We start from the raw sequence: 23,641 nt of genomic DNA, 5'->3' as shown, positions 1-23,641 counted from the left end.
ATTACATTATGCTCAATGTTACAAGTCCAGAATTGTTATTTTTTTCCCTTATTTAATTTTGGACAGTTATAAACAGAATTGTTGAAAATCCATTCACAATATGTTTTGTGCTGAAAAATTCCATCATGCCATGAAGATCAGCAGTTCCCTTTTAAATGAATGAGTATTAACACTAGCTTGGTAGTACAGAACTTCAGTATTGCTGAAAAAGGAAACATATTGTCAAAGCTTTTCGTCTTACACTCATCAGGAAACACTCAAGAATGCTAAATTTCAAAAGGGGCAACAATTTATACTGCATGAGAAGAGGGTGCTGTTTGGTTGGCAAGTTGACTCTGATTGGTCAAGGTATTGCCATGGAGAATGAACCACAGACTATTGTCCTCAATGCTTTTATTTAATTCAAAAAAAGCGTAATGCCTGGACATATTCCTTCTGTCTCCAGAGGACAGTTCCCTGTATAAGAATATATATAGCTTCTAGCAAGCATGAGTCACATTGTGAATTCAACGGTTAGTCTTAAATTGGTAGTTACAGCAATTCTTAGCATATTTGGGATTGCTCAGCAAGTGCTGTCCAATCGTGGAGTCACATCTAACATTCGACGTTATGTTCTGAGTTTTACAAGCACAGGCCGGCATCTTCTGCCTACCACACAAATGAGTAATGTGGCATATGCATTTCAGTGCCAGTGCAATGCCAACTGTACATCCCAACTGGTGCATCGTATCAAACAGCATGTCCCTTCAGCTGTTCGCAATAGGCAGAGTACTGACCATACTCAACCAGCCCCTGCTTGTAAAACTCAGAACATAATGTCTAATGTTAGGTGTGATTCTACGACTTAACAGCGTTTGCTGAACAATCTTGAGTATGCTAAGAATTACACTAACAACCAATTTAAAATTAAGAGTCAGGCTCGCAATGTGGCTCACTTACACTTGCTAGAAGTTACATATATTCATATGCATGTCCAAGCATTGCATCTTTTTTGAATTAAACAGAAGCATGCTGGACAATTGTTCTCTGCTGTATTCTCCATGGCAATGCCTCAAGCAGAATCGACTTGCCAACCAAACAGCACCCTTTTCTCCTGAATTATAAATTGTTGCTCCCACTGAAATTTGGCATTCCTGCATCCGTCCTGATGAGTGCAAGACGAAAAGCTTCAACAGCGTGTCTATTTTTTCAGCAATACAAAACAGGATTACATTTTTCCCCTTTATTTAAGTTCACCACATCACTTCATTCATAAAAATTAAGAAAAAGATTATTGTAGCACAAGTCAAGCAATCTCAAAATGCCTGCTCCATCGTCATCCTGGACCAGAAGGATGTTAGTCAGAATCCTCAACTTTCCCACACAATCCAAAGTAGTAATACATTTGAAGGTCCTCCTCTTTCTGATCATTTTGCTCACCTTTGGAATATCAAGCTTTACAGTTAAGAACTTTGTTGAAAGTGTTACATGGCATATTTGTATATTAAGACCCTGTACTGCAGCTGCTTAACAGAATCAGAAGACCCCACTGATGTTTAGCAAAGGTAGTCCCAAGATGTATTTTCTCCTGTTCGTATGCAAAATTAGTTTAAAGACAGATGAGTCTGTCCACTGATATTAATCTACTTTAGTACCAGGTAGGCATTCGCAACATACAGGCAAGAACTGAATTGAACCCACATTTGGCCACATTCTGTGAAGACCAAACATAGTTGTTGAAAGTTATTAACTCACTCTGTAGGCTCATTTTACTATACTCTCAACTAAAATAAAAAATATCATGGATTATTGATAGTTATGGGCAAAATGCTCAAGGGTGCTGTGCAGACTATTTTCCCAAAAATATGAATTCAATCATACCACTCATTTTTATATTGTTTCAGAGATTTTTCTTTGCTAGCTTCTATAAAACAATGCCTGAAACAATCCATGATCAACTCCAGCCAAAGAACAACTGAATCATTGGGTTTTGCATGGTAGATGTTAACAAACAGGTTCTGACTTGGAAGTTAGAACTCAATTTTAAGTTAATAATAGAATGCTTCAGATAAGCGAATATAAGAAAATGAAAACTAGAAATATTTCCTCTTCGCCTACCGTCATTCCTATTATCAATATATTTCAAGAAGAAGCTTCTCGTCAATTCTTGCTGTTAAAAAAAAGTCACCAATTTAACTGCCCTGATTACAGCCTGTTTGCATCATATGGCTGTTTTTTAAAAAATAACTTTATAATAAACTGCAAGATATAAAATAGCTTTATATATCCTTTAAATGCATTTTACAATATATTTTCTTATAAAGCACAAATAGTAAGATTTTTAACACAAATAGAACAGTGACAAACTGCTTCTTTACTCGAGGGAAATTTTTCATGTCTTAGTGACCTCTACTCAATTTCTGATTAGTTGACTGAAACCAGATGCACACCTTGAGAAAACACATTCACAAATCGGTGTAAAGTGAGTTAAACTATGAAAGGAAGCAAGACAGAAAGAGGGGGAAAGCAAGATTTAAAAAAAAATGTTTTTCCAACCGAAGACCAGCAATCTTTTACATATTTGACCCAAACTTGTTCATTAGACATCACTAACTATAGAGCACAGAAACACACTTTGGATGTCCATATTGTATTTGTCCAACACCTGATAAATAATTCTGATTCAAAAAAAGATCAGCTACTTTGAAGATGTGGGCTTTATTATCCCAAAATGTTCCATTTTAGTGGAGAAGATTTCAAGTGCAAATAAAGTGAATAACATCTCTTTAAAATATGCACTTCACATGCAATCCACATTTTCTTAATGACAGGTGAACAGTTGTGTAACCTTTCTTTTTAAATTACTGTAATTCAGGAGCAAGTGTTCCAAAATGGGTAGCCTGAGGTGTATTTCATTTAACCTGATCCTCTGACTTCCCTCAAGAGGATATTTTTTGCTTCAGGATGAGGTGAGTGTCTACAGTTCTATGAGAAACTAATCACAAGTGCTGCCAGTCGATGCCAACTAGCGTCTGATTTGCTTCTTGCGCATGGCCAATCTCTTCTGTGATGCTATGTTGCTGCCACAGTTTCTGCAGCTTCCTGTATCGTTCTTTGCAGAGATGAAGGGGGTTCCCTCGTCTGAAAAATGCAATTCAAATAAGATTACCATTGTTAAGTATTTATCTTCATACATCAACCTTCTTCACAATAAGAAAAAAGACAAATATAATGACCAAGGGATGAGCAGCTATAATCAAGAGCAATTAGGATTTAAAGTAGAATTAGCAAATTCATCGCATTAAAGCTGATGTGGGGAAAAATCCATAAATTAATAACTATTCAATAAAATATTATTCCAGCACTGTGTACCATGTTAAATACCACTAAAACTAACTTCTCAACGGGCAAGAACTTCCACCAATCAATACAGCTATCTTGCAAGACCATTGCAATCCACACAAAGAGGGACATATGTTAAGAGAGAAAATACTTCTATCTGGCATTATGATCAGAAAACAGGTAGGCTAAACAAAATAAAACAGAGGGAATAACATTTATACAAACAATCAAATCAAAAATGTTTGCAGGGAATCCTTGGAACAATTAATATAAAATCTCAACTTGTGCATGTTCTTTCACGGAAATGCGCAGTCCATATTTATAAAATAAAATATTTTAACTTTTTACCTCAGTCCCTGATCTGTCTCTCCATAATCATCAAGGTAGGGTGGTGGATAGAAGCATCCTTTTGTCTTTCCAGCCAGGAACAACACCTGACTTTCTCGAACTCTGAAAATGCACAACCATAGCTATGTATATTTGCATTCTTAATTTACAAAGCACTGAGTTAAGGGATCAATTTCTCTCCCCTCTCCCTCGTAACAAAAAAGCAAATCATCAGGTGCTCTTATAATTTAGCCGTCTGACCAAGAATTAGCGAAATGCTACCATTTAAAATACAAGTGTCAGAAGTCAGCTAGGATTCAGGTGCCATCCTAAAGCAAAGGATTTCAGTGCTCCACTCTCTATAATTACCAGACATGCTCAATTCTGAGTTAACTTCTGTCATGATTACAATGATTCATAACATGATTCTTATTTGTGGACCTAGCTAAGATGGAAGTAGCTCTAAAGGGTTACAGCAATGAGATTAAGGTTTTAACTCACCGCAGGAAAATTCCAACTCCACACCCACAAGTATAGGTATGAGCAGTGCAAGCCCCAACGTCTTCTCCTTCCAGCTCTGCCTGACAGCAGTAGCTCTGAGAACACAGCATTCCCCCACACACCAAGCAGAGAGTTGGTGCTCGACTTTTATCCCCACCTGATTTTGGACATCTATTTCAAATTATAAAGATAAAAGTAAAATTTGTCAATCACAATAGATGAAATTCACTTATTGCAATTTTGATGAGGAGGAGTGTGAAATGTATTTTCCCCCTTATGAAGGGAGCTGTCTGCTTTTCAATGTCATTTTATGATTCCCTGATATGGTAACAAACTGATTTGGTTTGTTTATAGCAGGCACTTTGATATTATCACAATTAGCCTGCTACAAGCCTTGGACAGTGTATTACCTTTTAGAGACACTGAGAAAAAGGAAGGAAGGAGGAAGAAATTGGCTGACTGGATCCAAATCTGCTTCCATGGTTATTGTGAACAAAAGTTAACAGATTGCTTGAGATTTAAACCAAGAGTTTTCTACTGTTCCTAAGTCGCCAATTGAAAAATCAGGAGCTGGTAAAATGCAGAAGGGACAAAATTTCTTAAATCTTGGCAGCAGATTCTAACAGATGAGCAATAGGTGGGGATCTAGTTCAGGACCAGTGATTAACAGGCACAAAAATATCTATGGACGTTTTTAAGTACAAATATGACAATAAGATGGAAAGAACTCATTTGGAGAGTTGGTGCAGACACGATAGGCCGAATGGCCTCCTTCTGTGCTGTTAAAATTCTGTTATTCTGTACGCTTATTGAATTGCCTAATATTGCTGGAACACTTAACATGTTAGAAGCAGCACTTTCATAATTGACTTCTATAGCATTAGCAAATGGTTAATGACTGATATATATGGTTGCCTTTAATCAACTTGAATTATGTAAGGGGTGTGGACTATAATAATTGCATTTTTAACAGATTTTTCTTAAAGTCAACTCCCTTGCTTTCTCCTGGAATATTACATTTTTCCTCACTCCAACCTTTCCTTTCTTATTAAAAAAAATGAACTATTTTCAAACTCATTGCTATTGAGACTTTTATTATGTATGCTATTTTATAGCCAATGCCTATTTTGGGCAGGTTATCTATTTCAATAGCACTTCTATATCCGCTTCATAGCATAAAGATTAAACTTCATCAAAAATAGAACAAAAGTTGTACCACATTTAATAGAATATACATACAGCTGACAACCAAGTCATTACTAACTAAATGAGAATCTCAGTTACAAAAAAAGTCTGATGATATAAGCTAAAGCAAACAACAAATTTTTTTAATGGATGCATTCCATCAGTCAAAGAGAAATTTGTTGGTCAGATGTCTCATGTCTTATATATTGGCAAACCCTAATTTCAGTGGGAGAAAGATTGCTTAGGACAGTTGCACAGAATGTGCCTGCAATGCATGGTTTCACAAACTGACACCTTATTTTTCTATCTTTTGCAACAAAACACGCAATCTACAACCTCACCTTGAATTCTCACATCATTGGTGTTATACAAGATTCGAATCCATAATGAGAAATTAAAAGGAGAATTTTTATTAGAAATTCATTCATGAAGTGTGGGCGTCACCAACGCCACCAGAATTTATTGCACATCCCTATTTGCCCTCAAGAAGGCTGTTGTGAGCAGCAATCTGAACCGCTGCAGTTCAGGCAGTGAAGTTATTCCCACAAAGGTAGGTAGGCAGCTCTAGGATTTTTCCCCAGCAACAATGAAGGAACAGCAATCTATTTCCAAGTCAGGATGGAGTGAGACTTGTATAGGCACTTGTATGTGGTGGTGTTCTCTGCTGTCTTTTCACGTTAGGTGGCACAGATCTTGGGTTTGGGAGGTACTGTCAAAGAAGCCTTGGGGCGGGATCTTCATGACGGCATGAAGGCAGGTTGCGATCATCTGCTCAGCCCGCCGATGGTGGGCCGCACATACTGCAGCTGGTATGCGACCACCAGAAATGCATCCAGGTGTGCATATGGTTTCCAGGGAGTGTGCACGATGCCTACATCCTGAGTTGCTCGCTGATCCCTGCAGTCTTCCAGGGTCCACAGAGGCTGCAGGGTTGGCTACTTGGGGACCAAGGGCTACCCGCAGAGGCCGTGGCTGATGACACCTGTGCGACGGCCTCAGACTACAGCAGAGCAACGTTATAATGAGGGTTATGCAGCAGCTCGCAACTTGGTAGAGCAGACTATCGGGTTAGGTTTCGATGCCTGGACCGGTCTGGTGGAGCCCTGCAATACAGTCCACAGAGGGTGTCATGCATCATCATTGTCTGCTGCGCCCGTTACAATCTGGCGCCGCAATGGGGGTGAGGAGCTGGCTGAGGAGGAGATGGAGAAGTTGCATGTGTCCTCCGATGAGGAGGACGCCGACGGGGATGAGGCTCTCACACTGGCTAAATGAGGCAGGCGCACTTGGGAGGCCCTCTAACTGCCAGATTTGTAGAGGATGACGACGACATGCAGTGAGGTGTCCCTGCAGATCCTCACATTGCAGTTGTGAACGTTTGACTCCAATCTGGCTTATCTCACCGCCAATACCCTCTGAGAGAATGCTCCTGTCATGGAGATGCAGCAAGGACACTCCATAAATCTTCACATGGCCTCTGAGAATGTCTGACTCCTGTCTGGCTGAGGGCAGCTCGCTTGCGGTCCATGATCAGGGCCATCTCAGAGAAGCAGCCATGAAACTTTAGATGCATCAGATGCTGTGTCCACCTTCAGCACCTCAGCCCTTCAGCAGCTGGTGCACAGAATCGCTGGGCGCAGATGCTGGTGAGATGGGGGCCAGTCCCACCTTAAAAGTGCTGAGAGCACACACACAAAGTATGAGAGAACTCTTTGGCACCTGCCCACTACATTCTGGCAGCAATGACCAGCACTGCCAAGGTCCAGGCATCAGTAATGTTTCCAGGGAGTGTGAGGCTGGACCATCACTGTGGTCTGAAGGTTGCACAGAGCATAGGGAAGAGGCCCTGGACTGAGACACCTGCCTTTTATCTTGTGCAGAAAGGTTTCACATCTGAGTGACAAGAATGCTGTTCATCAGAACAAGGAGCCATAGGCAGGGAGACATTCTTGGGAGTTTATTGACAATAGTGAGCATTATGTACAAGTGATTAACACCCGTGCCCGTGCTGTGCAAATAATTCTCTTTAACTGTCCTAACCCTGCCAATACGTCTTGGTGCTTCCCGGACCTCCACAGCGGAGGTGGAGGTAGCCTGCTGACTGTGACGCCCTGTCTGTGATGACTTTGGCAGGCGCCCTCTAGAGGGCCGAGACTTGGTGGGCCCTGGCCTGCTTTCGGTGTCCTGCTGCGTGGCAGTGGCACCCTCTTCGGCCTGTGAAGCTGGATCTGTGAAGGTCACAGGAAGAGAGGAGTCAGATGGGCCGGCCACTCTCAGAGTCACCTGGGTGGATGGCCCTGGAGCGTGCACCTGCTGATTCTCCTCCCTATGGGTGCCCGAGAGCCCCTGGCTGATTCCATGAGCAGGAGGGGAAGCTGGAGTGAGACTGAGCTGCCCAGCACCCCTCGCGCGTACACACTGTTGAAGGCAACTATGGCATCAGTGATGGAGTTAAGCACATGCAGCAGTACAGGAGTGACATCCAGCACCAAGGTCACCATGGCGGCCGCCATCCTGCCAGTGTTGACCTCAGTGCATTGCAATGCTGACGCTATCACCTCAGCCTGAAGACGGAGGGACTCTTCCATCGTGCCTCGCAATTTGAGGAGTGCAGCAGCCATCCATTCCTGATTATGTTCCCGAGCTTGCCTTTACAGCTCCAGCAACTGCGCCATGACCGAGTCCAGAGGCTCGTCATCTGACTCGGACTCGGCAACGTTCTGGCCTCCAGTAGTCCTCCGGGTGCCGGGACCTGGGAAGTCTCTGCCTCCGCCTGCTGTGGATCAGAAAGTGCAATGTGCTCAGCAGGTTGTGGTCCCAATGTTACTCTAAAGCTAGGTCCCACTGAGGTGTGTGTCTCTGTGTTGGTGGAGGGTGTGGGTGAGCGCTGTGACAGGATATCAGGGAGGGTGCCTTCAGATTCCTCTTCAGAGGTTTCTTCGGGGCTTGATTGGAGGCCCTGGGTCATGGACTCTGTCGGCTGTTTGGCAGATGTGCCTGCAAAAGCATGGGGAGATAATTAGTGCATGGCAGTGGCCTGTGAAAGACAACACATCACTCACAGCATGGTTATCAGATGGATGTTGCACTACTGGATCCTCACTTGGTAGAGCAGCGCCGACCTCACTGTCAGCACAGGACCGGTCCCAGTCAGTGCCGGCCAGCGGGATGGCTGTGTTTTCAAATTGAGAGACTTTGAATTTCAGCATCCCTCCACCTGTCTGCGACCTTTCCTTCCTGTTGTGAGTCAGTTTGTCTTGCATGGATAGAGATGGGGAGAGTGTATCAGGATGCATGCCAGGCCAGTTGATAAGTATGTCTGGCCTGTGTGGCTGGTGAGTGGTCCCATGGACTGGACAAGGACAATGATTGTGTATGTGAAAGAGTGAATGGTGATGTCCCTTGCACTGGCAGTGAGTGAGGGCCCTGTGGGTGTGTGATGGGTTTGAGAGTAGAAAGTTGGGAGTGATGAAAAGAGTGACTTACCCTGGCGGAACAGAGGGCATCATTCATCCTTTTGTGGCACTGGGCGGCTATCCTCTTCTGAAGGGCATTGGCGGCGACCACCGCCTCCCAAGCCGGGTTGGTGACATTGCTACCTATCCTGCGGCCAGAGTGGGGGTTACAGCACATCCTGGTGGGTCTCCACGTCATCCAGCAGTCGCTCGAGGGACCCATTGTTGAAGCGGGGGGCTGCAGTCTTTTTGCCTTTGGTGGCCATGTCTCCCAGGCAGCTGTGATGATGAGCACTTTGCTGGTTGCTGCCTTTTAAAGATGGCAGCCGGTGTGATTCAACACGGGGTGGTGGCGAGCGGGCGAATGAGAGCCCACTTACCATGGAAACGGTGTGTTTCGCAGGAGTGAATACATAATGAGGTGGGCTCGGGAAGATACGGCGTGAAAACCCACCATTTTCATCAGCAGGTAGGACTCCATTTTACCCACCCGCTACCGCACTTAGTGCAATTCTGGGAAAATTGAGCCCATATGTGAGCAATTTTCCAGGCTGTCAGGTAGATATGAACGTTGTAGCTGAACTGGAATAATTTGGCTAGAGGCATGGCGAGTTCTGGAGTACTAGTCTTGCGCAACCTAACTAGATGTTCTTGGGAGTCCGTAGCCTTTGATATATCCAGAGAGGTCAACTGTTCATTGATATCATGTGGAGCCAATCGACTTGGCCGTAGACTGTCTTCTGTGATGGTGGGTACCTTTGGGAGGAGGCTGAGATAGATCATCCATTTGTTACTCCTGGCTGAAGATGGGTGAAAATACTTAGGCCTGGGTTTTTGCACTCACATAATGGGCTCTGCCATCATTGATGTTGGGAAGGTTCATGGAATCTCATCGTGCTGTTATTTGTTTAGTTGTCCATCACCATTCATGACTGGATGTGGCAGAATTGTAAAGCTTTGATCTTGCTGTTTAGCATGCAAGGAGTCCTGTGTTGTAGCTTGACCAGGTTAACACCTCTTATTTAGGTACATCCGGTGCTGTTCCTGGCATGCTCTTCAACATTAGTATATTAGATAGAGATGAGCAAATTGAGGCTTAAAATAGACTTGCGATGATACATGCAGGCAGAAGCAAATCTCCCTGATTTTGTGATTCAAAAGTCAAAATATATACACACACACACAACTACTGCCCTTTAACCTTACTCATAAACATCACTATAATAATGCTGCATGATTTTAAAATTTAATAAAACCAAGTTCAGCAATTCACGATTCAATTTACAACAGATCACTGTTAAACCTAAAGAGATGAAATTTGAAAGATTTTTTGTGTACTCACGTAAAACAAGATGCCCGGTTTATGAGGCAACTGTAATCATCAGGAAGTTCTATCAATTTGTTTGACTCCCTCGGATAGCTAGAACAGGGATATAGGGAAGGAAAAAGAAACTCAAATCAGAAGAACAGATATAATCAATTTGACAAATAAACGATCACAAAACCACAAGTTATAAGCCTACCTAATAGCTGTTCTCTCCCCCTTCACAAAGCTCTGCACTTCTGCACTTCCACACCATCTATAATTTCAAGTTTTTGTACATGTATGTTAATGTGCAACAATCACAGTATTAATATATGCAAAGAATCATTGCAACAGCCTAACTCTGGATTTTAAAATTTGAATAAACAGTTAAATTTGATTATTTTTGATGCTGAAAAACAGCTAACTCGCTTTCAAAATAGAAAGCACCTAAATTTTTGGAAGATGAATTTTTCACGTGTTCTTGTAAAATAGCATATTTACATGAGCAAGCGCATAAATTCAAGTTTCAGCATGGTGAATGGTTTTTCTTTAACTAAAACACAATTACGTAATAGTTCTTTCAGCATCAAGAGCCATATTGTTTATGGGATGTATAAACAAGCATTTCTTGTGCATGATTTTCACCTTTGCATCAATGGCTCAATTGTATCGTTCTCAGTTTGGAAAAGACTCATTAGGTTCTCTGGGAGGTGAAGATAGCGGCACAACAGTTCAAAGTGGCATGCTCCATTCTCTGAAAATGAATAGAAACAGGATCATTATCAAACTCCTCTAAACCTACATATATAAAACACTGGAGAAATAGTCAAAATATATGCTCCACTAGCATCACAGTATCATAAAAGCTTCACATATTCTACAAAAAGCTACACCTTTAGCAGTTTTAGCAAAGTATTTGGAATAAATGTAACATACAAATATGGTTTTGGCACAAGTAACCAAACTGTACAAATTACAATAGAGGATTGAAGTTCTTCTGCCTGTGATTTAGCAGTATGTTTTGCTTTTACGGTAAAGAATAAAAAGCTTTGAGAAAATGGGTTGTTTTGGGTTTTATATGTAAAATAATTTTGCAGTGCTTATCCTAGAAAAGGTGGAAAACCACGTTTTAAGATGTGGATGAAAGGCTAGGTCTCAAAGTGAAAAAGCTGAAGCAAATTACTTCAAGATTTAATTTTGTATTGAGAAATAAATTACCTTGCAGTTCAACCGGTACTGGTACACTATTGAGATAGTGAAAGAACAAAGCAGAGCACCGTAGATAGGGCATTATTCCAGTCTTGATATATTGCCACAGGTGCCACCCTGAAGACATTGAATTCAAGGCACTACAGGAGATAAATCATAAAAGAGTCAATTCTTTCTGAACTCCAAGAAATGCACTTTGGCTGAAGAGTAATTTAGTACTATGTAATACGTCATAAAGGTCCAATATAGCATACTGCACTCAAATCTTAATCCAAGGTTAGTCTACCGACAGCCATATCTGTTGCAATGACCCAATATAGTTTCAATTTATCAGACGGCCTTCTCTTAGTTCAAATTATATTGAAACCTGTTTTAAAGAACACCTGCCTCGCAAAATGTGCTCAAAAGTCAACAATGGCTCAAACCAGAAATTGGAAATTACTGCTTATTAACCAATTGAATTTGCATCAAATAGCTTACGTAACGGACAGATTTCATGTTCCACATCCAATACAGCCCCTTCAAAATCTAGCCCAAATAATGATCTTTCATTCTACTAGTCTGGGTAAGAAGCGTTGGTAGAATATTGTGATGATGCTGGGATGGTAGGCTATCCCAATAAGCCAAATATACACTTCCAAAAATGGTCACTGGATAGTGAACAGATGCAGGAATCAAGGGTGGTTTCCCGCTCCCAAGCCCAGAAAAGCTTAAGGGCAACTGTAGGGCCTCCACCTTGACCAAGTTAATTACACTCAGCACTCATACCATTGAGCTATCATGAGCATTCCCTAAAATTGTTATCCTATTTGTCATTAAATAACTGAAGGATGAATGACGACCAGCTATCAGCCATGTTAAATTACAGGACAAATACACACGATAAACTAGGTGACAACAAATCTTCACTAAATCTAATTAATTAACACAGGAAATATCATAATTCATGTTCTTAAAATAGTTTTTTAAAAACACTATATTTCAAATTTTGCAGACCAGTAGAAAAAAACCTACCTCCCAACCAGGACTCAGTGCCAGGGAATCCCTTCACTTAACCCTCCCAAATAAAGTGAATTTTACTTCTTTTCTTGTCTAAACCACTAGATGGAGCACGTCACCAGGTCAGAAAGCTCCACGCCTCTGTAAACAAGTAATAAGCAACCAAACCTCCTGATTCAAATTGTCGATTCCAAGATACACATAGCAACAAACTATATATAGTAGGTCCATAACTAGTGTCTTAAACTTAAATAAAGGTTATTATAAGGGTACAAAGATAGAGCTGACTAAAGTGAACAGGGAAAATAAGTTAAAAGGTAAGAAGGTGGAGATGCAGTGGCAGACGTTTAAGGAGATGGTTCATAACTCTCAACGAAGATCAATTCTATTGAGGAAAGACTCCACCAGAAGGATGCACCAGCCATGGCTAACTAAGGATGTTAAGGGCAGTTCAAATTGAAAGAAAAGGCCTATAACTATAAGATTAGTGGTAGGCCAGAAGATTAGGAAAGTTTTAGAAACCAGCAGAGGATGACTAAAAAAAAATGAAGACAGAGAAACTGTAGTATGACAGAAAACTAACAAGAAATATAAAAACAGACAGTAAAAGCTTCTACAAGCATATGCAAAGAAAAAGAGTAGCAAATGTGAACATTGGTCCCCTTAGAGGGTGAGACTGGAGAATTAATAAGGGGAAATGAGGAAATGGCAGGGACTTTGAACAAATATTTTGCATCCAAATTCACAGTAGAAGACACAAAACTATCCCAAGAACAGTTGAAAATCAAGAGGCAAAAGGGAGATTTTCGAAAAATCACTATCACTAGAGAAAAAGTAATGGGAATACTAATGGAGCTTACGGCTGCCAAATCCCCTAGAACTTGATGGCCTGCATCCTACGGTCTGAAAATAAGTGGCTGTGGAGATCTTCCAAAATTCCCTAGATTCTAGAAAAGTCCCAGCGGATTAAAAACCAAATGGGACACCTCTGTTCAAGAAAGAAGGGAGACAGAAAGCAGGAAACTACAGGCCAGTTAACCTAGTTGTAAAGATGGTTGTAAAAATTTCAGCCTCTACTTTTCATTCACATGCTGGATTCCATCATAATTAAGGATGGAGATGTTCAAATAGCCCCTCCCTCCTGTTAGGTGCTTAAGTGTTCATCATCACCCTGATGTGGCACGACTCCCAAGCTTTGACATGATCTGCTGTTTATAACGCACTGCTTTCAAGCATGTATGTGGCTTCGCTATTCGTTTTCAAGTACACCTGGCACTGTTCATGGCATGCTCTTCCACATTCTTCATTCAACCAGCAATGGTCATCTGGCTGGCTGATGATGAATATGTTGGACCATGAGGCTCAGATTGCGGTACTGTATGGTTTAGTCCAGTTTTGTTCCTTTCCAGTAGTTTGATAGAACTGAGTGGCTTGCTAGGCAGTTAAAAGTCACCCATGTTGGCGTGGAACTAATATCACCCACAGACCATAGGTAATGACAGCAGGTTCCCATCCCTTAAAGACCTTTTTAAACCAGTTGGACTTTTACAACAGTCCAACAGCTTCTGGATCGCTTTTATTGGTACCAACCTTTTATGTTATAAATTACTGGCTTTTAAAACTGAATTCAAATCTTCAAGCTGCCATGGTGGGATTTGAACTCATGTTCTCTTGATTATCATCTAAGCAAGAAACTGTTATCAGACAACAAAGTTAAAAAAAAAAATTAATATATACGAAGGGCTGCTCAGGAAGACAAAGGTCCTTGATGAAGATCCCATCCAAAACATCTGTTTTCTTTCTGATCTACAACAACTTGTGTTTACATAGCATCTTTAACGCAAAGAAGAATCCCAAGGCAATTAAATCTGCAGTTTTGTTTCAGTACCTGGCAAGGTCTTCAGCACGGTGCTGAAAGATTGAAAGCAGAAGCAGACATTACTCTTCATGAAGAACAGGCAGATTTCATTGATGGCAGGTCTTGCTGCGAGCAGATCTTTACGCTTAGGAACATCATAGAGCACAGCCTAGAGTATCAGAAGCCACTTATTGTCAACATCATTGATTTCAAGAAGGCTTTCAATAGCATCCATCAGCAGTCACTCTTGTACATCGCAAGACAGGACAGCATCTCAGAGCGGTATATTAACATCGTCAAAGCCTTAAACCGTAACTCCAGCTGCTGCGTCGAGAACATCAAGGGCACCATGGATTCCTTCAATATCACAGAGGAACAACAAGGCTTCCCCCATTCCTTTTCTTCTTAGTTATTGATTTCATCAAGGTGGTGGCAATGGTGGGTTCAGACTTTGGCATCCCGTGGCAACACCACCAGTTGACGTACCTGGATTTCGCAGATGACAACACCTTGCTGGCCGAAGAATCACGTGTCCTGCAAGACATGGCTACCAGTCTTGAGAGTAGCACCGCCAAGGTTGGCCCACACATCAGTTGCAAGAAAACCAAGACCTTGTTGATGGCAACAAGGCCCCTCCCATCACCATAGGGCAACAGACACCAAGGATGTCGACCACTTCCCCTAACTAGGGAGAAATATCTCCAGGGAGGGCAATGTAGAGATCAATGTCCACACCAGAAATGGTAAAGCAGCATCAGTCTTCCAGTGGTTCCACATGGTCTGGGCATCCAACACCATCCACAAAGCCATGAAGCTGCGACTTGACATGTCGATAGTAGTGCCAACTGCAATCTATGCCAGCGAGACATGGAAGAGAACACCAAAAGTGTCATGTAAATTGGACGTCTTTCACCAGTGTTGTCCTACACATCACATGGGGAGACAATATCACCAATGAGGAAGTACTACAGAGAACTGGTCAGAAGCACTTGTGGGAGATTGTGACGGAGAGACCACTGAGACTGGCGGAACATGTAATTCATCTCCCAAATGTAGGCCCAGCCAGAGTGGCAGTAGAAAGGATATCACCAGATGGAAAAAGGTGATGGGACTGGTCAAAGGCGACCTGGCGAAGTACACTTGAGGAGGACCTTCAAGAACAAGACACCGTCTGGCAGCAAAAAAAAAAAGGAGCGATGGACCAGAGTCTTGCTGCCCATTGTCCTGCACTGGATTGGAGGAACTAAGTTGAAGTAAGCTTCCACATTTCAAATGGCAGAATTCCCATTTTTCTTTAAACCTGCAAAAGCCATATATTACTTGATTTGCATCTTACCTTCCTGAGTATTGCCTGAGTTTGTCGTACACTGTTAAGGCAGCAGCCTCTTCAGCCCCATCAGCACTCTCCTGGTCCATACTATTTTCCTCTAGAAGCAGCAAACCACTGGAGTCAAAACACTCATTTAAACATGCAAAAGTGAAGTCTTGCTAGTATATCTAATTTAATTTCATAGCTAACAATTTAATTGAACTAGGTTTATTCTTCTCCCCCAAAAATGTAATAGTACAGATTGGATATAATACATTACCATGCATTAGGATTGGTTAATGGACAGAAAACAGAGTAGGAATAATCAGGTCATTTCACGTTTGGTAGGCTGTAACTAGCAGGGTACCACAAGTTTCAGTGCTTGGGCCTCAGCTACTTACGATATATATCAATGACTTATTATGGAGACTGAGTATATGTGTCCAAGTTTGCTGACAATAGAAAGTCAGGTGTGAACGTAACCTGTGAGGAAGATGCAAAGAGCCTGCAAAAGGAAGATACAGGTAGGCTAAGAGCACGATAGATGGAATATAAAGTGGGGAAATATGAAGTTATTCACTTGGGGAGGAAAACGGAAAGAAGAATATGTTTTAAATGGAGAGAGACTGGAAAATGTTGATATTCAGAGGGACAAGGTGTTCTCATGTATGAATCACGAGAAGTTAACTTGCAGGTATAACAAGCAATTAGGAAAGCAAATGGTATGTCAGCAATTTTACAAAGGGATTAGAGCATACAAGTGAATAAGCCTTACCGCAATTATATAGGGCCTTGGTGAGGCAACACCTGGGGCACTGTGCATAGTTTTTGTCTCCTTACTTAAGGAAGAATATAGTCGCCTAGGAGGGAGTGTAATGAAGGTTCACGAGACTAATCCCTTGGATGAGGGGATATCTTATTAAAAGAGATGGGTAGACTGGGACTATATTCCCTGGAATTTAGAAGAATGAGAAGTAATCTCATTGAAACATAAAATTCTAAAGTAGTTTAATAGAGTAGAAGTGCTGGAAGGATGTTTCCCCTGGTTGAGGAGTATAGAACTTGGATTCAGAGTCTCTGACAAGACGAGAGATTTCTTCACTCGAAAGGTTGTGGATTTTTGGAGTTCTCAACCCGAGAGCTGTGGATGCACAGCTTTTGAGCATATTCAAGACAGATATCGATAGATTTTTTAATACTACAGGAATTAAGGGATATGGGGATGGTGCGGAAAGGTGAATTTGGGGCAGATCGATGGGTGAGCCATGATTGTATTGAATGGCACAGCTGGCTGCTCCTATTTCTTCTTTCTTACCTAAATAGTACTTGCTGCATTGTTTATTATTGTTGAATGTTACAATCATACAGATTTTCCCGATCTTATTTATTGTTAACTGTTGTGGAGTATCTAAAAGACACTCGACACAGAGTCGGCTGTAGGTAGATTCAGCGATAATTCTTTATTTAGTACCAAGTGTGCACACGTGGGAAATGCACTTTTAGAATGCTCTAAAAGGCAATTCGAAGTTAAACAATTTCTGTCGGTTATATATACCGTCTTTGGAATAACTCATCATTAGCTCAACATTCTTAGGTTGTATGTCTAATTGTTACGCCCTCAATTACAAATGAGTTTACAACATTAACACAGAATGAACTGTTCATCACCTCTGCAGGAATTGGTAAAACAATCACGGAATGGCCTGACCATTAGCACAAACAATGTTCCAAAACATGAACTTGCTTACATATCCTGACATTTCATTTGAGTGCCTAGCATTCTGCATAATTTGACCTGGAGGTCAAGCTATCAGTTTATTACAGTATAACTCACAGACCATTCATGAACTTCCTGGACTGGCTATAAGGTCATATTCATTCTAGTTTTTCTTTTACTGCAAACACTTTTAAAACTTATATCTGCAACTTGGCCAAGTCTGGGTAAGTCCATGAAGCAGCCTGATATGCCTCTTCATTAACCTAAATCCCTTAGAATGCTTCATAAATTACCAGTTGAAGATGTAAGCAAAATCTGTACAATGTGTGCCATGGTAACCAGCTGGAAGAGATGAAGATGTCCAACAGCTAAACTAACCCCAGTGAAATCATGACAATGCAGAGCTGGGAAAGAAAGCACGAGGCTCACCTGTAGGGAGAATAACAGGTTCGTCAAATTGCATGAGCCAGTTATGAAAAATACTACAGAAACACTTTATTTGATATGGAAAGGTAAAAAAATGAGATAGAATTTTTAACAATAAAGTTAAACATGACATCTTACACAAATATCTAGAGGCAAGTTGGTTGTACGATGGGAAGCTGCCAAAATATGAACATGACTCCAAAATAATGGTACAAGGACTAGGGAACACAGATTTAAGGTTTTGGCAAGCAATGTAGGGGAGATGTAAGGAAGAGCTTTCTTTTTTAAGTAGTGAGTGGTAATGACCTGGAATTCATTGCCTACAGAGGGTGGTGGAAGCAGGGAGGATCAATGAATTAAAAAGGAAATTGGATAGGCACTTGAGGGAAATAAACCTGCAGTTTTATGGGAATAGAGCGGGGAATGAGACTGACTGGGTTGCTCTAGGCTACAGGAAGCTGGCATGGATTTGATGGGACAAATGGCCTCCTGCTGTAGTCTATGACTCTATTTGGCCCTACCAAACAAGAAAGAATACAATGGCTCATTAAGTGGATTACAGATACAAAAAAAAACAGCCAGCTCAAGCATTTCAATGGGAATCTTTAAAGTCAATTGAAGTACACAATTCTCATACACGTTTATTGCCAAAATTATAATGCTCTCTCTCACTTCAGATGTTCTTAACATGGGCTAAATAGACAAAGCAGGATGACTAATTCAACTAAAGATCTGTCAGTGGAACGAGATTGTGAGGAAAAAAGGAAAAAGTAACAGGAGTATAAACCTTTGAGATTATAAATTTTGTTAAGGGAATTGTACTTGTGGGAACATAGATGTGCCACAAATAATTTGAACTTGAACTTGTATTTCAACACTGAGGTGATATCTTATGAAACCCTTAATATTATCTTGACTTCCCATAATAGAAAAACCCTGTTTTGTTTTCTGAAACAAATGTTACAAACTGAAGTGATTGATGTTCCAATATTAAATGTCACTCGAAATTAGATGTAGTCACTTTCAATATAGGTTAACTTTTAAAGAAACTATAAATTACCTTAGGAACATGAAAAAGAGTATGAAAGTGTCACTTGTACACACTTTTATAGTACATCCAAGAAGCTAGCTCAAAATTGCTTACTAAACAAGCCTGGTCTTATTATACAATTTGAAAGTCATCACAAAAATGAGAGAATGTTTAAAAAAAAAAGTAAAATAGATTGATCACCTACCAATAAATGGAACATGTCAACATCAAGAATGGATGGAGGAATCTGAGTTTTATCATCATCAGGTATCAGAACTGAGAAAAGGGAAAAGATATACAAAACTGTGTTCCATTTTACAAGGCCAATTAATATCAAAGTTGGCAAACTGACTTATAAGGAGGGCTTTTGCTGTTATAATTATAGTTGCATAAAATTATAATCAGGTACTCAAGCTACACAACATACAAACCTGATAAAAGTCGAGCATATTGTTTCTGAACCACAGACAGAGAACTCACAGTCCACTGTGATGCAGCAAATCGGGTTAATGCCTTTAGACAATCATCCTACAAGACAAAATTATAGCTGCAGAAAACAACTGAAAACATTGCTTATAAAGAGTGAAATAATTTGCATTTACATTGCACCTTTCATGACCTCTGGACATCCTAAAGTGTTTCACAGCCAATAAATGACACCAGTGGTAGGAGCATTAGAATTACAATAGTAACTTGCATAATTTCTGGAACAACTTGTTTAATTAAATTTTGCAATTTTTCCAACAATTAAATATCTTAATTCTTTACACCAACCCGAATTACAAATATCAATTTTTTTAAAAGTTCATAAGCAAAGTAATTTAGAGGCCGAGGCCAAGTTATATACACATTCCATATAATAAAGCTTGTCCTGTAGAGTAGTCAACATATTAGTCTTCGCTGCTTTTAGAGAACATTCTTCCAGGATATATTTCAGTAGCTGTTTAAATTTTCCATTACAATCCCATTATTCTATTTTCAGATTTTGGTTTTGTGTCTTTGTAACAATCTTTATAATTATATGCAATGTTTACACATATTAATCATTCCTACCTGCCTGCATGGCAGGTGACCAAACAGTGGCTTTTCTTCATCTGCCAGGAAACGTTCTGGAAAGGTAAATATAAAACAGTTCTAAAAGCTTACTGTAGTCTTGTTCAACATTGATAAATTCCAGATGTTTATATATGGTGCTCCATATGGTCAAATTTAATACAATGTAAGGTCTTCATTAATGTTAATTTTGGAGAATGAAGTCAACTAGGTTTTGAAGCTAACATTTAGACAATGGTTTACTTAAGAAACATACTGGCTTTTAAAAAGTCATTTTACATAATTTTGTTAGTTTGGCACTTAAGTAAACATCCTGATAGTCTATACAGCACTACATTCACTGTGACTCACCTATTGCTTGTATTGTGTATGCACAGCTCCCCCGGCACATTATAGGCACCCGTGGGTCCTGCTCATTGGGATGAACCTTGAGACCCACTTTGTATGTTGCTGTAGCCAAGGTTGTAAGCATCTCCTTGATGCTATCTGAGTAAGGATTCCTGACAAAAGAAATAAAGCACCATTGCAAGAAACATCCAAGCAACAAATTTTTGTCTCAACCAACAGCACAGCACCAGACAACATAAAGTGAGAAAATGGTTCTTTGGAACAATTGGCAAAGCTTTGTATCTGGCCTAGTAAACTTTAATGAGTAAGACGCTTAATAATTAACATGGCATTAAATAGGTGAATTAAACAGAACTGCTGTATCCAACATACAGTGAATATGTTTGCTCAGCAACCCCAGCCAGCGAAGCCCACATCCCCTGAATGAATAAAAAAAATCAATTGTCCAACATCTCTATTATGATGTTAGAGATACCAAGAGGAATCTATGGCTGCAAAGGATGCTAATAGGTGGAATTTTCTATAGAATAACTCACTCATGGTCTTAAGAGCTCACATCTGATGCAAATGATCTTAAAGAAATACCCTCCCATATGATGACAATTAAGGGGAAACTCAAACTTGGTGCTCCATACACATAATCCCCGGAAACCAAGAACTGTGAATGTACTCAAAAGAGTTACGTGCGATCTGTTGATAACTCGAAAGAGTTACACATAATCCAACAACGTTTGCCAAAGACAAAAAAAACTTGTATAAACTTTAATTAGCATTTTCATTCTCCATAACAGAATACTGTGTTTGAAATGATAATTGGAGCTTTTTTAATTTATCATTTCACAACAAATGGCAAAGAAAGCTAAGGCAACATTGAAGCTTTTCAAATTGTTTAATGATCAAAATACACACTTTGGTTTTACATCAGGTTGAAATCCCTCAGGGACTTCCATTCCTTCTAGATTAGCATTGGAGAGGTTATCTGGAAAAAAAAACAGAATGTGGATGAACTGTGATTAATGTGGTTGATCTTTAAGATGTTTAAAAAAAACCTTATTTTAAACATAAAAGTAGTTACCAATGAATGCAGTACAGAAAATCACTAGCACTATAGGTACAACATTCAACGTAACAGAAATTTGGAGTAAAATTGAAGATAAGAATTAAGAAAATCACTTTTACAATAGTCCTTTTGCTTTTATAGAATGCGTATCTTAAAATTAGCATCAGCAGACAATGAGCCATGGACCTACCTTTGGGCCGAGCACACATGAATGAATGAATAGTTTTAAATTATGTTTTCACATTTATTTCTGAAGTTAAACAACATGGCTTAAGCACTTGCACTGATGGGCACATTAGCTTCAGCATTTAGACACTTGCCAATCATACAGGGGATTGGAGTCCAATGTTTACCATTAAGATGGCCAAATCGTTCATGTCAAAGGGGCAGAAAACTTAAGTTAACTGGCTTCCCTCAATGTTGTCTGATCGTGGACCACCAGTGCTAGCCATGGGCAAGTTTTGGCCAAGCCATTCCACCCTCTAATTGGATACAAGATGGCACAAAACTACCTACAAAAGGTCAAACCAAGAAACTAAAATGTTACCAGAGATTAGTATTTCAATTTGTGTTGTGAAACTATTTCATCTAGTAAATTTATAAGCTAGCCACTTGCTCATACAATGGAGCACATTTGAAATAAAATCTGAAAACTCAAACTAAGGAAAGACGCCAAAATAAAATTTAAAACTATAAGCCAAACTTAAAACTTATATTTCCTTTATAAAAAGAGTTAACTTTAGCAGAGCCCCAGCATATAAAAACTTATGCAACGTCATTACAGAAGTCACTGAAGTTAAAGCCTCTCAAGTTAATCATGACAGTTTAATATTTTCCGGACCTGTTGAGTGTTTCCAGAATTTTGTTTTTATTACAGGTTAATATATGTAGGGGAAGATTTGCAAAACCGGACTGGATAGTATAAATAAAAATCAATGTGTCTACTAAAACTGAAGTTTTGAAAATGATTGGAATTTTAGAAATTATATATAAAAGATAGTATTACAATGGTTAGTCTGAGTTCTGAGTAGCAAGTTCGACCTGAAATGTTAGCCCTTCTTTTCTCTCCACAGGTGCTGCCTGACCTGCTGAGTATTTCCAAATTTTTTGTTATATATTTCCAGGACCTGCAGTATTTTGCTTTTATGTTACATTAGTTAATCTGTTCTTGACAGCACACACCACAGTGCTCAATGACTGTAGTTGTGACGTGAGTAATGAAGTTATTCAGATTATTAACAAGATTCTCCTGACTTCACACGTTACTTCAAATTGCTTCAGAGCACAGGATTTTAAGACACATTGTTCAAATTAAAGCATTTTAATGTATAGGTGAGAATTAAACCCATTTTCTTTCCAATAAAAGAAATGTAGTTTAGCCTGAATGGCATCCTATCAGAGAGTTAAGGAGTATACAGTAAGCATCCAATATGACTTGAGTATAAACCAGCAGTACAAGGATACATTGTTAGCCCTGAGGTATACTAGGTCACATTCACTACACACACAAGATTAAGTTAGGGTTTGTAAGAAGTGTAAACCTGTTTATGAAAGCTGTCTTATGATGAGCATGAGGAAGCAATTAGGAGACATCCTGAAATTAACTTGACTTATACTCTACTTCTCCAATAACAATTTCATCTTGAAAGGTCTATAGGAATGTCTGTTATGGATGGGTGACCTTTTTCCTGCTCAATTCAGTATCAGACAGTTATAAATCAGCTTCACTATGAAAGATTTTCCTAATCATTATAGTAATACAGCATTCAAGAGCAAAGCATTTTTCACTTCTACTGTCATATTATATGCATAACAGACAATGAACAATAGTTATGTATAAAACGGATTTTTTTTCTCATACTTACCAGGTACTGTTTGCTTTTCCTGGATTTTCTTCAGGACATTTAACTGCTGCAATGTATACTTCAGCCAATGGGATAAAGTAGGAGTGCCTGTATAGTTTTTTGAATTGTCACTAAAAAGAAAAACACAGGTATTCATGTTCAATGAAAATGTTACCTAAGCCTTGCCCCTTTCCTCTTAGAACAAAAACTACTAATGTTCTGCTCCAGTATTATTTCCTTAACTGATTGAAAAATAAAATCCAACAACAGTACATTTTAAAAAACCCATACATCTACATCTCTAGATCAACAATCACTTAAAAAAACACAAAGTGTTCAGTTTAGAAATATAAATCCTGAGGATCTCTCTCATTAGTGGTGAGTACGCAATATTATGCTTTACTTCCAGAAGTTCTCTATAAACAAACTCAGGGTTAAACTGCCTACTGTTGACATTTATTAAGATACTTACAAAGAACCACCCAAAAGTTACATAGGTAGGAAACCACAAGTCTACTTTCATAACATAATAGGAGCATTATTCCATGTAACATAAAATGTTTCTGAACCATGGCTAATAATACATTATGTGCCTGAATAAGACAAACCATGTTTTCATTATAAACCAAATATAGAAAAACTGATAGAAGAATTGGAAGTGAAGGAGAAAATAGAAATTGGAAGGTGTGGGAG

The 23,641-nt window shown here is 39.7% G+C and overlaps 1 protein-coding gene across 2 annotated transcripts in view; it reads right to left on the bottom strand.

Moving 5' to 3' along the window:
* Positions 1–1,112: 1,112 nt before the first annotated feature.
* Positions 1,113–23,641, bottom strand: part of ubr2 (ubiquitin protein ligase E3 component n-recognin 2) — a 141,660-nt gene continuing 119,131 nt past the window's right edge. For both annotated transcript variants that reach the window (XM_078557131.1, XM_078557132.1), the window contains exons 33-47: positions 22,970–23,079; positions 20,954–21,023; positions 20,048–20,196; positions 19,697–19,752; positions 19,075–19,171; positions 18,849–18,919; positions 17,481–17,616; positions 15,498–15,588; positions 11,314–11,444; positions 10,741–10,849; positions 10,313–10,369; positions 10,132–10,209; positions 4,150–4,320; positions 3,670–3,771; positions 1,113–3,120 (exon numbers count right to left, since the gene is read on the bottom strand). In XM_078557131.1, the coding sequence (XP_078413257.1) occupies positions 2,979–3,120; positions 3,670–3,771; positions 4,150–4,320; positions 10,132–10,209; positions 10,313–10,369; positions 10,741–10,849; positions 11,314–11,444; positions 15,498–15,588; positions 17,481–17,616; positions 18,849–18,919; positions 19,075–19,171; positions 19,697–19,752; positions 20,048–20,196; positions 20,954–21,023; positions 22,970–23,079 (1,570 nt within the window). In that variant the 3' untranslated portion in view covers positions 1,113–2,978. The remainder of the gene's footprint in view (positions 3,121–3,669; positions 3,772–4,149; positions 4,321–10,131; positions 10,210–10,312; positions 10,370–10,740; positions 10,850–11,313; positions 11,445–15,497; positions 15,589–17,480; positions 17,617–18,848; positions 18,920–19,074; positions 19,172–19,696; positions 19,753–20,047; positions 20,197–20,953; positions 21,024–22,969; positions 23,080–23,641) is intronic.

The sequence above is a fragment of the Cetorhinus maximus genome, chromosome 14, assembly GCF_964194155.1.
Source record: "Cetorhinus maximus chromosome 14, sCetMax3.hap1.1, whole genome shotgun sequence".
Taxonomy (NCBI): Eukaryota; Metazoa; Chordata; class Chondrichthyes; order Lamniformes; family Cetorhinidae; genus Cetorhinus; species Cetorhinus maximus.
This window is presented reverse-complemented; position numbering and strand designations above follow the sequence as displayed.